Below are 20,819 nucleotides of genomic sequence, written 5' to 3'. Positions count from 1 at the left end.
ACTTCATGTTTTTAATGGTTAATTTGGTTCACGGTAGATGCATACATCTGACTCAAACACAGCCAACCAAGTTGGGATTGCATTGTATCTTGGGAATCATGGGCCTGGCTTGGTGGTCACAACGGATCTAGGGGATTGAGGAGAATGTCTAGTCTGCTGTTTTAAAATAAACTGGAGCAGCAGAAAGAATTGACCAACGGTGCTGCGGGTAAACGATTTGAGCAGTGACCGTGTTGTGAACATATTCTACTTTTGAATAGACCGTGACAGTCACATTCAGATAGCTCCTTGTAAAATTTCACTTTTCGATAACGTAATACTGCAGTAATACGATAAGTTTACGTTATAATTACTATAAATTACATGACTGTCTTGCCGCAGCAGCGAAAGAGTCATAGATGCGTTTTTACTTCAGTGGGCGTGTTTTCCTCCACATATCATAGCGGGACTGGTTGAGGGGCAGAACTTGTTAGCCACTTCTTATCGAGGCCCGTGCTTAGTAATTGCTTCAAATCAACGATAACAAATACATTGTAATATCATTAAAGATGCGACACGGACGAACGGTGAACTAGCGAGGGTAGAAGCAATAAACAGCGGTTTAAACGGTAACGTTTGCTAGCTGACGATAGAAAATGGCACGATAGAGTAATTGAACCGTTAGCTAGAAGTCTTAGGAACACTTTTAAAGTGATTATTTTGTATCCAACCTTAACATTGTAGCGGTTGTTTCCAAAGGATATCATTATGCAAAGCGACAAATCGGAGCCGAGTGAAGCCGAGTGTGTGAGCACAAGCGACACCGAGAAGAAGGCACTGAGTACCGTGGAGACAGAAGGTCCCAAACCCAAAGGCATAAGTGCAGTCGCGGTGCTCTGGACGTTTGGGAAATGTCTGGGTGCCTTGCTGCCCGTCTACCTGGCCGGTTACTACCGGGTCAGCACCAGCCTGTTGGTGTTCGGTATGATGGTCTACACGGGATGGAAACATGCCCGAGAAGCCAAGGAGGCACGCCTGAAGTCAGCCATACAGCTGCTCACCAACGAGGAGTACACATCCATGAAAGTGTCCAAATTCAAGCGAGACCTCCCTGCGTGGGTAAGAAATGACCCTACAACTGTCAGCATGTGTCTTCTATCATCAAAAATCCTCATAACAGCTCTCAACTTTGCTCTCTGAACCCGATGTTGACCTAGAATAACACCACGTTACGCATAGCAAGGTAAAACGTAGCAGTGGACCCTACAATCATCACTACATATTGGTGTTTCCAGTAAAGCACCCTAATCATAGCCGTACACCATTTTTAGCTTTTATGGCGTCACTCACTATTTTTTCTTTTGGCTATCCTGGTAACTTACAATTGTATTAAGGCTTTATAAGAATGTTTCCCATAAATCAATTCCCATCAAGCCTACAGGCAGTGCTTTTCCAAAAGTTGCAGCTCAAGAATAAGTCCTAATTAAAACATTCATGCTGTGTGTGTTTTCTTGACCAAACTTGTTTGAAAGCATAATGGTGCAATTCTGAGTGCATTGCAACAACTACAACAAAACTTAAACCCACTAATCCTGGTGCAATTTTAACTGAAGGTGGCTGGAAAATGTGCATGAAGTACAATAGTCTCATTTTGCAAGTTATACATCCTGAGAGTATGTGCCCAAAATGGAAATGCTGAAACCCACATGGGCCTGTTTTGACTCAGAACATCTAGCCACACCCAAATAAGGTTCCTGCGGATACTTGTTTCGTTGAGTGATTTCAGCGATTGCTTGCCTAACCAGACAGCATGCATACTCCTCATGGGGCATCTACATAGTGCTCTCTCTCTATCTCTCTCTCTCTCTCTCTCTCTCTCTCTCTCTCTCTCTCTCTCTCTCTCTCTCTCTCTAGTTTGCAAAACAAATGACATGTGGTAGGGTTTTCTTTAAGAGTTAATAACATGATAAATGGATGACATCTCACATACTACAAAAGTAATTGTCACACATGAAAGATAATACACTCAATAGCCAGCTGTCTTTTTCTATGGAAATATTTGCTAAGTCTAAAACATGGTGCAAAAAGCACTGAGATATCAACAGTGATTTTAATGACCTTTCCAGACCTGCATTAGCTATGGCTGAATCATTTCCCCATCCTGTTGTGTGTTTATCAGGCATGCGCTATGCATAATTAATGTATGTGTGCGCTCATTGTTTTTCTTTCCATCAGGTCAACTTTCCAGATGTTGAGAAGGTTGAGTGGCTGAATAAGGTAAAAATATCAAGGGGTTCACTTAATCTCACTGTTTACACAAAGACACTAGTGGTCCCTCCTTTATTTAAGCCCACCGTAAACACTTCTTCTGTTCAGCTGTTGTGTTGATTGACACTTTAAGTATGCTAGGTGCTAGCTGAAAAGGCCACACCCCTATTAGTGAAGCCCCTTCTATGCTACTGTAAAGTCTGTGCTGCAGAGAGCGGGCCCAGTGCCAGGCAACCCTCTCAACATTTCCATTTTATTACAGGCATGCTTACAGGAAGGGGGAGGAGCTGCCCAGCTCTTCCAAATGAAATAAAACTGCAGCCATTGTCCCCTCACCCCCTGCTTTTTCTAGCCCTTAGAAACAAAGGGAACTAATGCAGACATACAGTAATACAAGTATTCATGCTAACAGGACCACGAGATCTAAGCATCAGAGAGCCAGACAAAGCAGAGATTTGAGACTGTTTACTGGAGGGGAGGTCAGCAGATTCCCTTGCTGCTCTGACTGCATCCCTCCCGGGAACAAGCAGCTGATGACTCATTTTCCACTTATGCCAGACTGAGACCAACTCTGGTTATTTCCACAGTCACACAAGCATACAGACAAGCAGTGCCTCTGCTTTTGGGTCTTTCCCTAAACGAATACAAACCTAACATGTTCATGTAGCAACATTAACATTATGTAAAAAGTGAAGACATGTCGAGCATAGGATTCACTGTGGACTAACAGCTGAGGAGACTCACTTTTGCTTATGGATGCCAAGGCATTTGACTGATCATTTTGTTACCATGTGACCAAAATGACAAAGTTTTCATACAGAAGTAGTCTCCAGTTGGAAGGAATGTACATTGAATATTATGGTATGTGTCTTACTAATAAAAGGAGCTTACAACCATGTTGTTGTTGGGCTGCCTAGGTGCTGCAGCAGGTGTGGCCATTTGTCGGCCAATACCTTGAGAAGCTGCTGGTGGAAACCATTGCTCCATCTATCCGAGCCTCAAGCACCCACCTCCAAACCCTCAACTTCACAAAAGTGGATATGGGAGACAAGGTAATGCCATGGGTAGCTCAACTATGATATGCCACTGCTGTAAATATTTACACAAGTGATGCATGTTGTTTATATTGTGCTGTAAATGTGCTTTCTGTTTCCTCCAGGCTATGAAGGTTGTAGGGATCAAGGCACACACCGAGAATGACAAAGGACAAGTCCTGCTAGATCTGTATATTAGGTAAATGTTTATTGTGAGTCACCGTCACCTATATATTACAGCTTTTAAAAGACATTATTGTGGATGATAATTTTGTCCTTGTATCCTCAGCTACGTTGGCAATGTAGAGATCAATGTTGAGGTGAAGAGATACTTCTGCAAAGCTGGAGTCAAGGGAATACAGGTCTGTCTTCTTATCACGCTTAAAAGTATTATTTGACTGAATTACAGAGTAACATGTTATTAATATAAAGAGGTTACCTGTCCGAAGGGATAACTGAAATATACAGACAGTCTTCAATTCTTTAAGCATTTAGTCATGGTTTTCATGAGCATCCTTTCTGCTTTTCTGTCCTTAGCTACATGGGATGATGCGGGTGATTCTGGAGCCTCTGATTGGAGATGTGCCCATAGTGGGTGCGGTCACCATGTTTTTCATCCAGCGGCCTGTACGTCCATCTACAGTCCTCTCTAATTAGCCCTTTTCTTGTTGCCCCTCAACGCCCATTCCTGTAACCATCATGTATCTCAGTAGACTTGTATGCTTTTCATACTATTGATTTTGCATCAATCCTGATTGATTTGCAGCACATTCCTCTGCCTTATCTGTTCCTAGAAACTAGACATCAATTGGACAGGACTGACTAATTTGTTGGACATCCCTGGACTGAAGTGAGTCATACTGGAATAACCTTTCATTGGTTTACACATTAGTAACAGCCACAACCTTATAATAAACATAACCTCACAATATTTTATTAATGTGTGGGTTTTATCATACGGTGAATAACAATGAAATAGACAATACAGCAGTACATTTCAATTGAAATGTTCTTTGTCTCAGTATCATGTCTGACAGCATGATTATGGATGCCATTGCCTCCTTCTTGGTGCTGCCCAACCGCCTGGTTGTCCCTCTGGTTCCAGACCTGCATGTGGCCCATCTACGCTCTCCTTTGCCCAGGGTAAAGCCTGAATACAGATAGAGGGAGACTATCGTATAATTTCACATCTTAGTCAACATCAGCATATTACATCTTGGTCCCTATTTTTCCTTCTTAGGGTGTGGTACGCATCCACCTACTGGAGGCACAGAATCTAGCAGCAAAGGACAACTACGTGAAGGGGGTTATGGCTGGCTTGTCGGACCCCTATGCCATATTGAGGGTTGGCCCTCAGACCTTCACCTCCAAACATATTGACAACACAGACTCTCCAGAGTGGAAAGAGATGTATGAGGTAAGACAAATGGAACGTTTTTTGAAAAGTTTAACATTTGTGTCGTCATTGCACAGGTATTGGAAGACTCAATCATATATCATTTCGTTTTGTTTTGTGTTGGAGGGATTAGACTGTTACAGCACTAGAAATTTTCATTTTCATTCATGGTCGCATGAGGCTGCAACCAGCTTCTATACAAATCCCTCTGTCAGTCTTCATTTCCTTGTGTGTGTCTGGTACATCAGGTTATAGTCCATGAGGTGCCTGGTCAAGAGTTGGAGGTGGAGGTATATGACAAAGACACAGACCAGGATGATTTCCTGGGCAGGTACATATGCATATTCATGTCTCTTGTGGGTCTAGGTTAAATCTCGCATTGTCACCTTTCATCTGTCACCTTTCCTGGCCAGTTGAAAATGTACACTACCTTTTTATATAGCATGTATTTGTACTTCGAAGTTACAACTTCTGCTTTCTCTGATATGATATTTTTTATATTCAGCAATACATTTTCATCTTTATATTGAATTCTGTCTCACACGCCTCCTCCATATAGGACCAAAGTGGATTTGGGCATTGTGAAGAAATCCATAGTTGTCGATAATGTAAGTGTAACACTGTTATTGTCTCAGTCGCCATTTGTACAAGCAGTTTTGTTACTCTTTGGATTGTAAATGTACACCTGTGGTTGTCTTCCCAGTGGTTCACTTTGAAAGAAACTCCGTCAGGACGGGTTCATTTTAGACTAGAGTGGTTGGCCTTGCTGCCTACCACTGATCAACTTGAGCAGGTTTGAGTCACTTATTTCCACTGATGCATTACTCTTTTATTAAATTAGAGTATAATAGATTTTTTTTTTCTGTTTGCATTTCTACCCCAGATCCTGAAGAGGAATGAAAGTGTCACCAGTAAGACTGCTGATCCACCTTCTTCCGCCATTTTAGTTGTATATCTGGACAAGGCTGAGGCACTTCCTGTGAGTCATATATCTCTACCCTCTCTGCCCATGTTCATGCTCCACTCAGAGCTGCTTCCTGTGTGTTTAAACTGGGGCAGAGCTGTAACTGCCACCTGTCTTGACATTCCACAAAGTTGTTGCCTTGGCCTCAAACCTTGTGACCTCCATTGCAGTGTGGACGAGTGTGGCAAACGTTATCCAAGGCTGTTAAACACACATTTCCCTTCTTTGCCAGTTTCCGCTGTCATATCATACACAAAAGGGAACAGCAATGGCACAATCTTTGAAATGAAACTCAGTCTTTGTGGTTTCTTTCGATGCAAACGTATCCTTCCTGATTATACCATGCGGTGTGGTGCCTCCTTTTAGTTGCGGTATTTGTGCTGTTGCTATGGTAGCCTTATTATTCACATCAACCACAGGCTGTCAGGGTGGTAGATTAAGTCTATTTATCACTTTGCTCTTGGTTACAGAATGCCATTGTTCACATGCCTTACTGTGTATTCATATTTTTCTGTATCTTTTAGATGAAGAAGGGAAATAAGGAGCCCAATCCCATGGTGCAGTTGTCCGTGCAGGACATCACTAGAGAGAGCAAGGTAAATCTACTGGGAAAGTATATTAGTATACATATATACATACATTGTATACATTATAATTCCGTACTTTTTTACTTTGATCTTATATGCAAACTACTTATTCTTGGATTTAGACTTGTTACACAACCATTGATCCCAAGTGGGAGGAAGCTTTTACATTCTTCATCCAGGATCCTCGCAAGCAGGACATAGACATTCAGGTAACAGCTCATAAGATCAGCTTCTATGCACTAACATTTGTGTTTGGTAATCTGATAGCCAAAGATGTTGTAGTCTTATTTTGGCTTTCCTTCATGTAAAATCAACCAGGTGAAGGACGCTGACCGTGTGCAGACATTGGGCAGTCTGACCATCCCTTTGTCCCGTCTGTTGTCCAATTCCAATCTTTCTCTGGACCAGTGGTTTCAGCTGAACAACTCTGGATCTGCCAGTCGCATCTATATCAACACAGTTCTCAGGGTAAATGGCAACCCATTCACTGAACCTGCACTGCATTAGACCAATTAATGAATAATAAATACACTAAGGGAAAACAAACACAATGTAGGAAGTTATTAATTATACAAACCAAAAAAATGTGATTTTGATCAAACTTTTTCATATGTATACTGGTGTCTCAACTGAGATTAAATGAGACCAGTATCTGGGGGTTCTCTCTTCTTTTCTATTGTAAAATAGGTTCTGTGGTTAGATGAGGAGCATATTCCATCTGATGTGTCCTCTAATCTGGAGGCTGGAATGTCCAAGCAGCTGCCCCAGCAGACCTCCCCTCATCCTAGCTTTGCCACAGAGGTAATGGAGGACATTGGAACTCTGGTTTTGATTTAGGATTGTGTTTTCTTAAATTGCACATTCTTTTACTAATGATTATGTAATTTTTTTTCAGGGACTGCTTAGAATTCACCTATTGGCAGGGCAGAACCTTGTTCCAAAAGATAACCTGATGGGGGGCATGGTAAAAGGCAAGAGTGACCCATATGTCAAGATCAACATTGGGGGTGAAACATTCACAAGTCAGGTTATAAAGAGTAATCTTAACCCCACATGGAATGAGATGTATGAGGTAAATAACACAAGATTATGTATTGAAACTACACCATTTTGTTGTGAAATGAATAGCAGTGACTAAAGTTTGCATGTGTTTATAAATGTCTGTAGTATAATTGGTTTGAGAGAGTCCTTTGAAGTGTGCAATTTTTTTTTTTTTTTCACCCTTCAGGTGATTCTTACTCAGTTGCCTGGCCAGGACCTGCATGTGGAGGTGTTTGATAAAGACATGGATGTGAAGGATGATTTCATGGGCAGGTACAATAATAGCTATTAATATTCAACTATCAAAAAAATTAAATGTGTGGATTTAAAGATACATTCTAATTTCACATATCCCGACATACAGGCTGAAGGTCAGTCTGAAGGACATCATTGATTCTCAATACACTGATCAGGTGAGATCTCCCCCGCCAAACACATGTGCTGCATGTTTAGCTTAAAAGAGTGTGGTCAGAATAAGTTAACATGTCATAGGTCTAACTCATGTGGGTGCAACTCCCTTTGATTAGATACTGGACCCGTTCTTATGTACATCCTTAACACATAGCACATTTCCTGTGTTTAAATAATTCCAATTCCTCTCTCAGTGGTACACACTCAGTGATGTGAAGTCTGGTCGCATTCACCTGATAGTGGAATGGGTTCCGACATCCTCGGAGTCAGACAGATTGGACCAGGTCGGTATTCCCGTAGAAATCCTAGAATAATGGGCCGTTGCTGATGGGCTTGATCTGCTTGATCGCTGGTTTGTTCTTGTGTCTTCAGGTTCTTCAGTTCCATTCCAGGCAGTCCTACCAAAACAAGGCGGTTCCCTCAGCAGGCCTACTGTTTGTCTTTATGGAGCAAGCAGATGGCTTACCAGTGAGTGTTCTTCTACTGATGTTAAGGATGATGTCAGGAAATGCAGTTAGTGTTTATAGTTTGCTTTTACTGTTATTGCCTGTTTGTCTCTTTATAGGTTAAGAAGAGTGGCAAGGAGCCAAAAGTGGGAGCACATATTTCTCTTGGAAAAATGTCCCACAAAACTACAGTAAGAAGTTTATAATTGATGGTACTATGTTTTGAAGCAACACTAGAGAACTTTTTGCACCGTAAAGTAATGTTTCCAAAATCGTTTCATCAGTCCGTTTCAGTGGTTCATCACCTAGTAAAAAGGTGAAAAGCACTTCTGCATTTGCTTTGCCGCTCTCTACCGGCTATGACCGTACTATGCGAGTTTGCCAGATTGGTAGCGGATATGTAGTTCCAGTGAGACATAATGGGACCATTCCACTTCCAACCTGTAGGGGGACAGAAGCGGGAAAAATTCCCTAGTGTTGCTTTAAGCTACTAAAACACTGATTTTAATATTGTCATAGTGACACAATATCTGTTAGTAATATTAACTGGCTCTGGCATCTCCGAAGGTGTGTGATCGTACCACATCTCCTCAGTGGAATGAGGCCTTCTGCTTCCGGGTTCGAGACCCCAGAGAGGAAATTCTTGTTGCTAAGGTATACTGGCTTCCGTTAATCATCAAATTGGAAGTGGAACAAGAAAGTCATACAGATGCAAACAGTGTCATCTCTGGTCTATAAATACGGCCTATGCTAAGATCCTGCATTGTGTTTCCCCAGCTCTCCCACAGCTGGACCTTGCCCATTGGTTCCCTGGTGGTTCCTATCAGAGAGCTGCTCTCCGAACCAGAGCTGGTCCTGGACCAGTGGTTCCATCTGGATGGAGCCTCACCTGAGAGTCAGGTTCTTATGAGGGCTGAACTGAAGGTGGGAGAACTCTCTGTCTGTTGTTCTTTATTGTCTTCAAAATATTTAGTGTATGTCCTTTAAGTTTCATTTTCTCACTAGCACTTTCCCTTCCTTTCGGTGCCTCTAATATTTCTGTATTGTGTCTTATCTGTCTATATATCTTACTCTCTGTGTCTGTTATATCTATTTGAGTCTTTAACTTTGTCGGTATCTATATTTCTTTTACTCGCTGTAACTATGCGGAATATCTCTTTCTGTTTCTTTGTATCTGTATGTCTCAGTCTGTATTTTTTATTTCATTGTCATGAGTTTTTTTTTTAGACAGTTCTATTTTTGTACTTGTTCTACTGATATTGATACACAACTGGTCAAAGGTTTGGGGTCACTTAGAAATTTTCATTGCACTCCATTGTAGACAGAATACCAGCTGAGATCAGTTGCATTGTGTTTTTAGCCAGGGCAGCAGTTTTCAGATCATGTGTATAAATAATTGCAAGAGTTCTCCAATGTTTTTCTAGTTAGTTTTTTTTTTTTTTTTTATTATATCAGATTAGTAAACAGAACCTGTCTTTGGAACAATGGGTGCTGATAATGGGCATAATGTAGATATTGCAATAAAGATCAGCCACCCATTAAGATCAGCTGGTATCCTGCCTGTAATGGAGTGGTATGGAAATTTGTAAGTTACCCCAAACGTGTGACTGGTAGTATATATACAATCAAGACTATTAAAAAAACTGGTAAACTAAGTAAAATGATAATTATATCAACTCAACTACAGCTGCTGATCCCTAGCAAATGTCTGGGTGCAACTGATGAGGCTAAAGTCACTTCAGCGTCAGATCCTTCCCCTGCTCAGAAAAAACAGGAGATAGACACAGTGCAGAGGTAAGATTTATTTATTTGATTAGGACAACACACATTAATCAACATTTCTGTAAATGCGCCAGTGTTAGCCAGACGGCATATTTCAGCTGTAGTCCTAGTTTACCTAGCACGCATGTCTTTATGGTGCTGAGGTGAGATAGCTAATTCAAAAGGTCTGTCTTTACTTTCCATTTGTCACTTATTTTTTATTGCTACTCTTTGTGTTTTTAGGTCAAGTTCAGTGGACGTTCCTGTGGAGACTATTGCCTCTTCAGTGACCTTACATGAAGATGTGGACGTAAAGGAAATGCCAGCTCATGTGACTGAAGAGAAGGTGGAAGAATCACCAAGCCCTGCTATACCACAACCTCCTCATACTTCCCCAGACCTCAGCTTTGCCAGTGAGGTAACATCACAAAATAGTGATCTACAGTAGTAGATACATGCAATAATGTGTTCATATCACAATCATATTTGGTTTAAAAAAACAATGTAAAGTTAAATGATCCCTTCCTTTAGGGGCTGCTGAGAATCATCTTGCTGGAGGCCCAGAGTTTGGTTGCCAAAGATAACATGATGGGCGGTATGGTGAAGGGCAAGAGTGACCCCTATGCCAAGATCAATGTTGGAGGGGTTGCCTTTAAGAGTAATGTGATCAAGGAGAATCTCAACCCAGTCTGGAATGAGATGTATGAGGTGTGTATGAAGGACTGTTCAATTTCATTTATGATGATAATACTTGCAACCACCTCATTTTTATTAATTTAACTGTTAACCTGTTCAATTTTCTCTCAGGTTGTGCTGAGGCCTCAGACAGGACAGGAAGTGCAGGTAGAGCTGTATGACAAAGACATGGACAAAGATGACTTCCTGGGCAGGTAAGGGCTAATGTGGAGGTTTCTAGAGTCTTATTACCTCAGTGGGGTTAACAACAACATTTACAGGCCCAAACTTTAGTTATTTGACCGTGAAGGTTTACTAAAATCACTTATAGAAACCAAATTAGAAAATATAAATAATTAAGTTTTAATGTTTCAGGGCATTTTAATGGCTTGGCTTCATTTTAATAGACCTTGTCTTTGTGTAAAATATGCAAAAATGTTTTTATTGTGAGCAGATGCAAAATCAGTGTGGCAGACATCATCCGTTCCCAGTACACAGACCAGGTCAGTATTGCATGCTATACTGTACGTAGTTGCTGCGCTGTCAATATTGGCTTTAATTCAGTAAGTGTACATCTCTGTTTCAGTGGTACACTCTAGATGATGTGAAGTCTGGACGTGTTCGCCTGATACTGGAGTGGGTACCAGCAGTGTCCCATAATAACACCTTGGACCAGGTCAGTTAAATTTTTAATTTATTTCAAAGATTGTTTTTTGGGCTATTCTGCCTTTATTTGATAGGACAGCTAGGTGAGAAAGGGGAGAGAGAAGGGGAAGACATGCAGGAAATTGTCACAGGTTGGACCCGAACCTTAGACCTCTGCATCGAGGCATAAACCTTGAAGTGTATGTGCGCCTGCTCCACCCACTGATTCAACCCGGCCACAATTGTTCCTCACTTGTTCATGCACAAATATGTATGTATTTATATGTATGTACTGTGAATATATATATATGTGTGTGTGTGTGTGTACTGTATATAATCTTCATCAACTGTGTTGCCTATTCCTCCCAAATCTGTACCATGTCAAATATGATACCCGGCTCAGTTCACCACGCAAATCAGTGATGAGTCATTGTTATGTATTTATCATTTGATTCTCTGCTGCAGGTGATGCAGGTGCAGTCTCTCCAGTCTTACAAGAACAAGGCCGTTCCCTCTGCAGCCCTGCTCTTTGTTTATGTGGACAGAGCACACTCATTGCCTGTGAGTCCCTTGGAATTTGGTCCATATCAAACACTTTAATAAGTGTGCTGCCTCTGAGGACTAAATTGACAATAGTTTGAAAAGCACATGTTGATAAACACATCTTCCATTGGCATAAAGTGGAAAACTGCTCTTTAAGATGTTTTAATATATACTGTAAGTAATCACTAGATTAAAATAAATGAGGACTTTGAGAAATAGTTGCTGCTTGCTGAGCTACAATCACTGTTGTTGGACTTTATGATGCAATGATTAAGGATTGTTTATTTTTTTAAAGAAAGAAGTTGAATCTCGAACCGCTGTTGCCTTAATCACAGAGTGAATACAAAGTATTTGCATAATCGTATGTGTTATGTGTCGTTCTGTGTTCAGTTTAAGAAAAGTGGAAAGGATCCCAAGGCCGGGGCTGAGCTTGTGTTTGGTAACAGAACCCACAAAACCAAGGTATGAAACTGAGGATAGAGACATTAAACACTTCACACTCAACATTTTATGGAATAATGTTTAGAATTTGAAAACGTAAACGGTGGCGCCTCCTACTGGTGGTATTAAAATGGATACAAGCTGTGACAGTAATTCATGCCATTACCTTCATTAGGCTGTTTATAAATGCCAGTGGAAAGAGAAGAGAACTTTATCAAAGTACAATGACCATATATATCTTGTTATTCCATGCCCTGTTTCAGAAACCCCCCCTTTTCCAACTTACCTCTCCTTTTTGTCTTTTTAAAGGTTTGCGATCGCTCTAGATCACCTCAGTGGGATGAGGCGTTCTACTTCTTGGTTCGCGACCCCAGAGAGGAGATGCTCATAATAAGGGTGAGTGTACTGTATTGCAGTATCTAAATACTACTACCCTTGTCAAGAACATCTTCACGTCTGACTGGGATTATAAATGTGTCCTTATTGCGGTAGTTGTCTAGCGAATGGGACCAGCCACTGGGATCTCTTGTAGTCCCTTTGAGAGAGCTGCTCTCTGAATCACAGCTGGTCCTGGACCAGTGGATGCCTCTGGATGGAGCTTTACCTGAAAGTGAGATCCTGTTGAGGGCTGAACTCAAGGTAACATAATACACACAAAGGGGATTATTATACTGTTGTCAATAAGTACGCTTACATGCCCATCAATATTCTACTATTATTATATAGAATTTCCGATTAAGACGGGAAATATTCCGGTATTATTTGGGTTTTAGAGGCATTCTTTGTACATTGGACAGCACATTCGGAATATGCGTCTCAATCTGATTTTTCACCCTAGTTTATGCCTAATACATAACAAAAACACAAGACCTCCCAAGAATTTCAATGCAAAACCCTTTAAGACTTTACAGAAGCCCTCAATCAGTCAAACATACACCAAGCGTCTTGCGCTGTGATGCATGACACTTTACAGTAAAAACAACAAGCTCAGTTTGATGAGTAATATAATCCAGACTGAGTTGAAGGTTTTGTGGAAACAGTGAGACCTGCACTCACTATGGAACAGTGTTGGGGTTTGATAGCATTTCATCAAATCTGAATCAAGTATTGAATCAGCTTAGTAAGTCCAAATATTTTCAGATCTCCCATTGAGTCCATTTAGCATTAAACATTTGCAAGGAACTAGATTTATAAATAACTAAATCACAAAGTATCAGATCTGTAATCATCTTTTGATCCTGAATCCTGTTCTTCTTTCTTTAATAAACAAACCTTTGGCTTAGCACAGAAACCATCTTACAGTGATCTCAATAATCAGACAAGTCAAGTTACATATTTTGGCATTATGCCTGTTGAAAGAAGGACGCTGTGTTTGCACGGTCCATTAAGTCTGCCGCTGGTAAACTTGAAAAGTGCACAGTTACATGTAAACAGGAATATTAGTTACATTTTCATTTTTATTAGCCTTGTAAACAGCTTAGTCAGAATATCGTCTTTTTCCGAATAAGGGCAATACTCAGAATATTATGTGCATATAAACATAGTATGTATTGTTGACAGGTCTTGAGCTCAAGGATGACTGAAGCTCCGCAGCCTTCTGTGGCTGATACAAAGAAAGAAGAGATCGTCATTTCTACTAAACAGGCATTCAAAGCAGCCAGTGAGGACAAAAAAAGTTCAGAGCTGCCAAAAGACAAGTGAGTGTTTTTGCCTAATTTCATAATAGACACATAAAAATAATGGGGCCTTATTTTAAAAAATAAAAATAAAAAACACCAAAACAATATCACTTAGTACCATTTAAATATAAAGAAAAGCAAGCAGTAGGTACCCATTTGAAACTTAAACCTACACACATAAATGTATAAAGGGTAGTAAATGTTCCTGTCAGGGGGATATGCAAGCAAAGATGCTCTTATAAAACATGATTTGAAAGTATATTTGTAGCCAAGAAGCTAAAACATTATTATAAAAACAATTCTTCGTTGTTAATTTCAGTCAGTAGTCTGGCTGTAGTGTTTTGTACCAGCAGTGTGTTTTTATTTTTTAATTTTTATTTTTTTATAGACCGGTTGCAGTAACGAGCCAGGTTAAACACTCTGGAGTTGCAGACGCTGGTCCAGCTGAACCAGCTGCCATTCACACTGCACTTGATACATTACCTGCTGCTGCAGTGAGTCATAGCACATTATAGTTGGTTGCTGTCATATTGTTATCACCTGTCTATTTTCACATTTATAACCTTAATGAAATTTTGCTTAGCTGGTAGATGAACCAAGAGCTCCAGAAATACATCCCACACAGTCAGACACAGCATTTAAAGAAGACTTTGAACCGCAGCAAAACCAAACAGGGTGAGCTCCGCTTCACAGCAAATAAAACCATATTATTTCCCCTTCATTAATACCTCACAAATCCATAAATTGAATGAATAGAACGATACCTATAAAGAATATATCGTCTTTTAATTTTGTGTGGTGTGTGTGTGTGTGTGTGTGTGTGTGTGTGTGTGTGTGTGTGTGTGTGTGGTGTGTGTGTGGTGTGTGTGCGTGTGTGTGCGTGTGTGTGCGTGTGTGTGCGTGTGTGTGCGTGTGTGTAGTACTGGTTTAGGCAACCTTGCTCAAGCCACAGTGACTGGTCTTCCCGCTGACACACTGGGGCCACCAAAAACCACAGAAATCCCCAAAGCTGGGGTAGATCTTCCAGCAAAAACCACACCCAGCCAGCACTTTGGTAAAGAGGTGGGTTTAGTTTATGCCTGATTAGCAGAGTGGATGTAAGTTGGATGATAAGCTTCCACCAACTCTACACTGGTATTTGTTCTTTGTCACTGCCCCCCCCCCCCCCCTTTATTACAGTATTTGCTTTATTTAAACAATTAGAAAACACCTTCTTTAGATGTGTACAGCAAGGCACGACCCTCCACCCCTCTTCCAAAGTAAACAGTCATATGACATTATGGTTTTCATAAATCAAGAAAAACTGTTTTAAATTGTTTAAAAACAAAACCTCACAACACCCACCCCCCTCAACAACGAGAGAGAGCTGCAAACCAGTGTAAACAGCTGTTTCTAAACACGCCTCCCCTTGCAGATTTTTTTGTAAATGCTGTGATTTATACATCTAAACAATTAATGCTTTACTAGTTTTAGTTTAAGCAGCTAGAACCTAGCCTTGTCCAATTTCCTCCGGGCTCGGTACATTTTTGATGTGTTTGTGACTTCTCTCTCACCAACCCACCCTCAGACCCTTCTCTGTGTTCCAGGCCCCAAACACACACAGTAATGTAAAAAACATTCCCCGGTCTAGTATAGGATATTTCTTTTTTTTACCCCAACTATCTGGCAACCCCCAGAAACCCCCAGCTTGAGAACCACTGTCTCTCTTATAAAAGGTAAATTTGAGCTATTAAAGTGTCAATTAGTAGTCCTTATATGGGTCTGCTTTTTAGAGTAATTATTCTGAATTCAGGACATAAGAAAGACGTTATACTTCTAGCTACTGTGTGGAATGCACACAAGTTTGAGGATCTGGGTGGGTCTGAAATATATAGAGTAGCTTGACATTGACAAGCTACATATGTTGTGTGCACAGTGACCCGCTGTATGTGATATAACATTTATAGTCTTCATCCTGTAGGGGCTGCTGAGGATTCACCTGCTGGAGGCCCAGAATCTGGTTGCCAAAGATAACCTGATGGGGGGCATGGTGAAGGGCAAGAGTGACCCCTATGTCAAGATCAACATAGGGGACGTTACATTCAAGAGTCATGTTATCAAGGAGAATCTGAACCCAACATGGAAGGAAATGTATGAGGTATGAAGTATTCTTGGTTTAAGCAGTCTATATTGTCTGGATTTCACTGCATGTTAAGATTTTGTACAAATTGTGTTTTTGTTTTTAACAGCTGGTTTTGAGTGGACACAGTGTCCAGTGGATCAAGTTGGAAGCATTTGATAAGGATTTAGACTCTGATGACTTTCTTGGCAGGTATGTGTCTTAATGCTGGTTAATTATGAATTATAAATTACAAATAAACTACACACTTATACTAATGCTCAAGATAAAAGATGTGGAGTCCTAAGAACACTGGTCTGCATGGTAAGAATTCCATCACAGATACACCGGTAATCACATAATTTTGCACTGAAATGGATCACCATTTACAGCACTGTCCTGCATCAACATAAACTGAATATTTAAAGTGGGTTGGGTTAATGAAATATTTACACAAGGAGTATGGAAATTATTTGTTTTAATCTAGGGGGTTCATTGCTTTCCTGCAGTTTAGCATTAATATACTCCATAATGTCAACACGGGAAATCTTTGTTTCTGGACTGTTTCTGGTTTTCATCTATACAGATTTAGTATCAAGCTAAATGAGGTCATCAGATCCCAGTACACAGATCAGGTTTGTCAATAATTAATGATCTAAAGTCGTGTCATGTGATTTCTGAACTCTGCTTTGTATAATTTCTTTCATATAAAGGTGTGTTGCCCTGCTTTTTTAACCGGCTGTGTCTCTGTTGCAGTGGTACACTCTGAATGACGTGAAGTCAGGGCGGGTCCACTTGATATTGGAATGGGTTCCTACAGTGTCACAACCAGTCAGACTTGACCAGGTCTGTCCTTAACTTATGTTGACAGCTCTATCACCCTTTGTTTATCCAAACACTCTTTAAACATGCACTATTGACGAGTCAATAAGATAGCAGCCACCTACATATTGCTATCCAGTCACATTCCAACAAACAGGGCACATGATCTAAATTGCAAAATAATGTTCCGGCCTAACTTGGCTGTTCTCCATGTCACAGGTGCTGCAGCTTCAATCTCTCCAGTCTTATCAGAACAAGGCTGTTCCCGCCGCTGCTCTGCTCTTTGTCCACATTGAGAGAGCACATGCATTGCCTGTAAGTCACCTGCAGTTTATTTACATAATGTGCAGTGTAAAAATGATTTCTCATGTAATAAAAACTTAAGTGCCTCTTTCTACCTTGATAGTTGAAGAAGAGTGGAAAGGAGCCCAAAGCAGGGGCAGAGCTTCTTCTGGGTGAAACAACTTACAAAACCAAAGTGAGACTCTCGATGCATGATGGTCTGTTGTTAGTCTAGTAGATGAATTATTATTGTAATAGCTCACTCATGTATGTTCATCTTCCCTTAAGCTGTGTGACCGCAGTACCAGTCCTCAGTGGAATGAGTCTTTCTACTTCCTGGTCCATGACCCTAAACATCAGATGCTTGTAGTAAAGGCAAGATTTTTTATTACATTAATTTGACATTTCACGCTTAACAGAAGCAATGTTTGAGTGAATTTTCCATTGTGTCTCTCTCTCTCCCTTGCATTGCAGCTGTCCAGTGGTTGGGAACAGCCAATGGGATCTCTGGTGGTGCCGGTGAAGGAGCTGCTTGCGGTGCCACAGCTGGTCCTGGACCAGTGGTTCCATCTGGACGGAGCCGCACCTGAGAGTCAGATGCTGCTGAGGGCTGAACTCAAAGTGACGAAACACATCAGCTCGTACACATCTTGCATAGAATTAAATAACAAATCAATATTGACTTGGCCTGTTCTGAATTTGTTTTCAATAGATTCTAGATTCCAAAATGGTGGATATGATCAGTGCAGGGACTCTGCCGTGTGCTGCCTCTGGCTGTGGATCTGGAAACGGGCAGGTGAAGTTGTCTGTTTCATATTCCTCGCAGGAGAGACTGCTCATCGTCATTGTCCATGCCTGCAGGTGAGCTTCCTCAAATAAAGTCACTATAATCTGACATTAATCCCAGTTTCTGACTCTTCACTTTGTTTATAGTAACAATGAACCCACCCTTTAATAAAAAATCTACAATTTAACGAAGGGAGGAGCTCTAATTTACATAGAGGCATTATTCTGCTCTAAAATACTGGGACTTAATAAGAATAATTTAATATTCCTACACTTTAACATGTTTCACAATTATTATGTTTTTTGTACAGAGGTCTGTTGTCTCAAAGTAAGGATGGTGTAGACAGCTACGTCTCTGTCATGCTGCTGCCAGACAAAAGCAAAGCCACCAAGAAGAAGACATCAGTGAAGAAAAAAGACCTCAACCCAGAATACAATGAGAGGTAATTAACTAATTGTCTTCTTATTCCTGAGCAGGTTTTTTTTTTTTAAATGTTTATCTCTCAGGAACTTTGTAAGTGTTTACATCTAATCATCTTTGTCAATTCTATGAGGTTCGAGTACAATCTGTCTGTGGATGAGATGAGATTCAAACGCCTTGTTGTATCAGTGAAGAATAACGCAGCCTCGTTCAGGAGCCGCGACGTCATTGGACAGGTCAGTCTGAGATCTCAACCTGCAACTTTGATATTGCTTAAAATGTATTGCAGACGCTGTAATGTAATGCATCACACACATACAGCAGCCAAAAGCTAACGGGTAATTGATTTCTAGATCAGGCTATCCAAAGAATGTCACATGTGACTACTTCACATCACACCAAATTTAGGTAAATCCACACTTGTACAGATGTGGCCAAGCTCTGCAGTAACGGGCCGGCTACATTGCATGCGTAGCATAACGTAAGTGGTTGCCCCAACACTACACCTTTTACTATAATCAAGGAAACTGGCTTCACTGGGCATGAGAGCAGCAGGTATGTGGTGAGCAAAACAGTGCCGGTTGAAAATGTGCCTGTTTAGAACGGCCGATTACTTGGCCTGTGGTATTGATGCTTGTAATTGTAATAATTACACCCCAAAATTACCTACAGAAGGACCCCAAACCACTTAAAATGCAACTATAGAAAAAGAAACGGCTCAGCATGTGGTGTGTGACGTGCAGGTTACCTTCCCTCAAACACGGACACACATACATAAACATACAGATGTGTCTATCTTTTAGTTTTAAATTAAATTGCCAATATACAGGATAAGACTCAATAACTGCCAATGAGCGTATTTGCAGTTTGCAGAGAGTTTCTGTTTTTATTTCTTTCCCTCAGCTGCGTCCTAATTTCACAGCGCTGTAAAGCCTGCCTGGTAAGTTCCAAAAACTGAAGAAACAACAAAACTCCCAAAGCAAAAGCTTGCAGTATGTGTGCGCTACTGGTGTAGCCAGTTATACTAGATTATATAAGATATATTCTACGACACATCTAATCGGAAAAAGGTCTGCATATGTTGCATTTGCAGTGTAGCCATAGCGTAAAGCCTGCCTGGTAACTGTTGTGTTCCTAGCTTTCCCTGAATATACAGTACATGCAGAAATACTGCTTATTAACAAGGTGTACAGATGTACAACTTATACAGATGTTAACATATCATTCCTGTTTTTTAGGTGCAGATCGAATTGTCCCAAGTTGACCTGGTTTCTGGTGTCACAGAATGGTGAGCAGAAGTTTTTTAAAGTGATACTCAGATTAAAAAACGGCAGCAAAAAGTTCATAATTTCCTCTCTGCCAGAGAACAGAGGCTGTGGTCAGCTTGGATTAATAACATTTTCATGATAGATTAAAAAAACATTAAACCATACATAGAAAGAAGAAACTGTGACTATTTGTAAGACATTGAGCATACAGTACGTAAGGACAGCAGGGAGCGTATTCTGCAGTAGTCAGATTGTTTTGTGTGGAGCATCACCTAACTCTGCAGCTGTTTTCTTCATTTACATTGTTCACAGGTCCCAGGGCATGAAGGTTTCACTTTATGAGGTTTTTTAACATTAATATGAGTTCCTGCCTTTGGTTCCCCAGTGGCTAGAAGTGTTGATAGGTGTAAACTGAGCCCTGGTTATCCTGCTCTGTCTTTGAGAAAATGAAAACTCAGATGGGCCGATCTGGAATCTTTCTCCTTATGAGGTCATAAGGGGCAAGGTTACCTCCCCTTTCTCTGAGAAAATTTCTCTGAGAAAAGAGACTACAGATATGGTATTAGGGGACCACTAAGGTCTATATAAAAGAGACTACAGATATGGTATTAGGGACCACTAAGGTCTATATAAAAGCAGACACATGTATGGATTATGGGACCACTATCTAATAAAGAGACTACAATTGGATTAGGGGCATAGTCATTAAGACCACATATGTATTAGGCCTAGGTCTATATAAAAGACGATACAGATATGGTATTAAGTGCCTAGCTTATTATAAACACCAAGAGCCCATGTCATGGGACCTTAATGGCATTGTAATGAATGATGCTGCATACATGAATTCCTGTTTGCATTCATACAGTCCACTATATCAGGCTTACCCTGAACGAACTGACAGCTCTCTGTGCTTATGTCACATATATGATGATGTCATCTCAACTGGCACTGTGCATGCTGCACCACATAATGCCTCTGCACCCGCAACAGTACCACCGTGAAGTACGGATCCACCAGTGTGATTACCAGTTAATTGAACGCAGGTAATGTCACATCATACTTGCCAAATAAAGGCATGTGATGCAATAAGATGTTCTATTGACTAAGGTACATTCATAGAAATAAAGGTTTTAAGATGGAGTGGAGCAAGTAAAAGATGAACAGGTCTAGAAGGAAGGAAGTCATATTTTCATATTGTTGGCAGTGTTGTTTTTGGACTAAAGTTCGTTTATGAATGCTAATGCCCTTTCAGTATTTTGAATCTGTTTT

The 20,819-nt window shown here is 40.6% G+C and overlaps 1 protein-coding gene across 1 annotated transcript; it reads left to right on the top strand.

The window, feature by feature from the left end:
- The first annotated feature begins 442 nt into the window (after positions 1-442).
- On the top strand, positions 443-19,571 carry esyt1b (extended synaptotagmin-like protein 1b). The gene is made up of 51 exons (XM_032514515.1): positions 443-1,098; positions 2,215-2,256; positions 3,165-3,299; positions 3,407-3,480; positions 3,571-3,643; positions 3,819-3,908; positions 4,076-4,131; positions 4,304-4,424; positions 4,522-4,698; positions 4,926-5,008; positions 5,237-5,285; positions 5,381-5,470; positions 5,561-5,656; positions 6,166-6,237; positions 6,351-6,437; positions 6,547-6,696; positions 6,916-7,029; positions 7,124-7,300; positions 7,457-7,542; positions 7,634-7,682; positions 7,875-7,964; positions 8,053-8,148; positions 8,246-8,317; positions 8,694-8,780; positions 8,904-9,050; positions 9,814-9,920; positions 10,131-10,305; positions 10,419-10,595; positions 10,695-10,777; positions 11,017-11,065; positions 11,149-11,238; positions 11,673-11,768; positions 12,141-12,212; positions 12,501-12,587; positions 12,684-12,830; positions 13,752-13,888; positions 14,259-14,364; positions 14,454-14,545; positions 14,791-14,932; positions 15,831-16,007; positions 16,099-16,181; positions 16,555-16,603; positions 16,725-16,814; positions 17,010-17,105; positions 17,197-17,268; positions 17,361-17,447; positions 17,547-17,693; positions 17,785-17,933; positions 18,170-18,301; positions 18,413-18,515; positions 19,518-19,571. Exons 1-51 carry the CDS (start codon positions 748-750, stop codon positions 19,569-19,571), a joined length of 5,463 nt encoding a protein of 1,820 aa, XP_032370406.1. The 5' UTR covers positions 443-747.
- Positions 19,572-20,819: the final 1,248 nt, after the last annotated feature.

Source organism: Etheostoma spectabile, chromosome 4 (genome assembly GCF_008692095.1).
Source record: "Etheostoma spectabile isolate EspeVRDwgs_2016 chromosome 4, UIUC_Espe_1.0, whole genome shotgun sequence".
Taxonomy (NCBI): Eukaryota; Metazoa; Chordata; class Actinopteri; order Perciformes; family Percidae; genus Etheostoma; species Etheostoma spectabile.
This window is presented reverse-complemented; position numbering and strand designations above follow the sequence as displayed.

Coding starts and splice junctions, on each gene's coding strand:
- esyt1b (XM_032514515.1), top strand. CDS start 748: ATGCAAAGCGACAAATCGGAGCCGAGTGAAGCCGAGTGTGTGAGCACA. Junction 4,699..4,925: donor AGTGGAAAGAGATGTATGAG/GTAAGACAAATG, acceptor CTGGTACATCAG/GTTATAGTCCATGAGGTGCC. Junction 17,269..17,360: donor AAACAACTTACAAAACCAAA/GTGAGACTCTCG, acceptor TCTTCCCTTAAG/CTGTGTGACCGCAGTACCAG.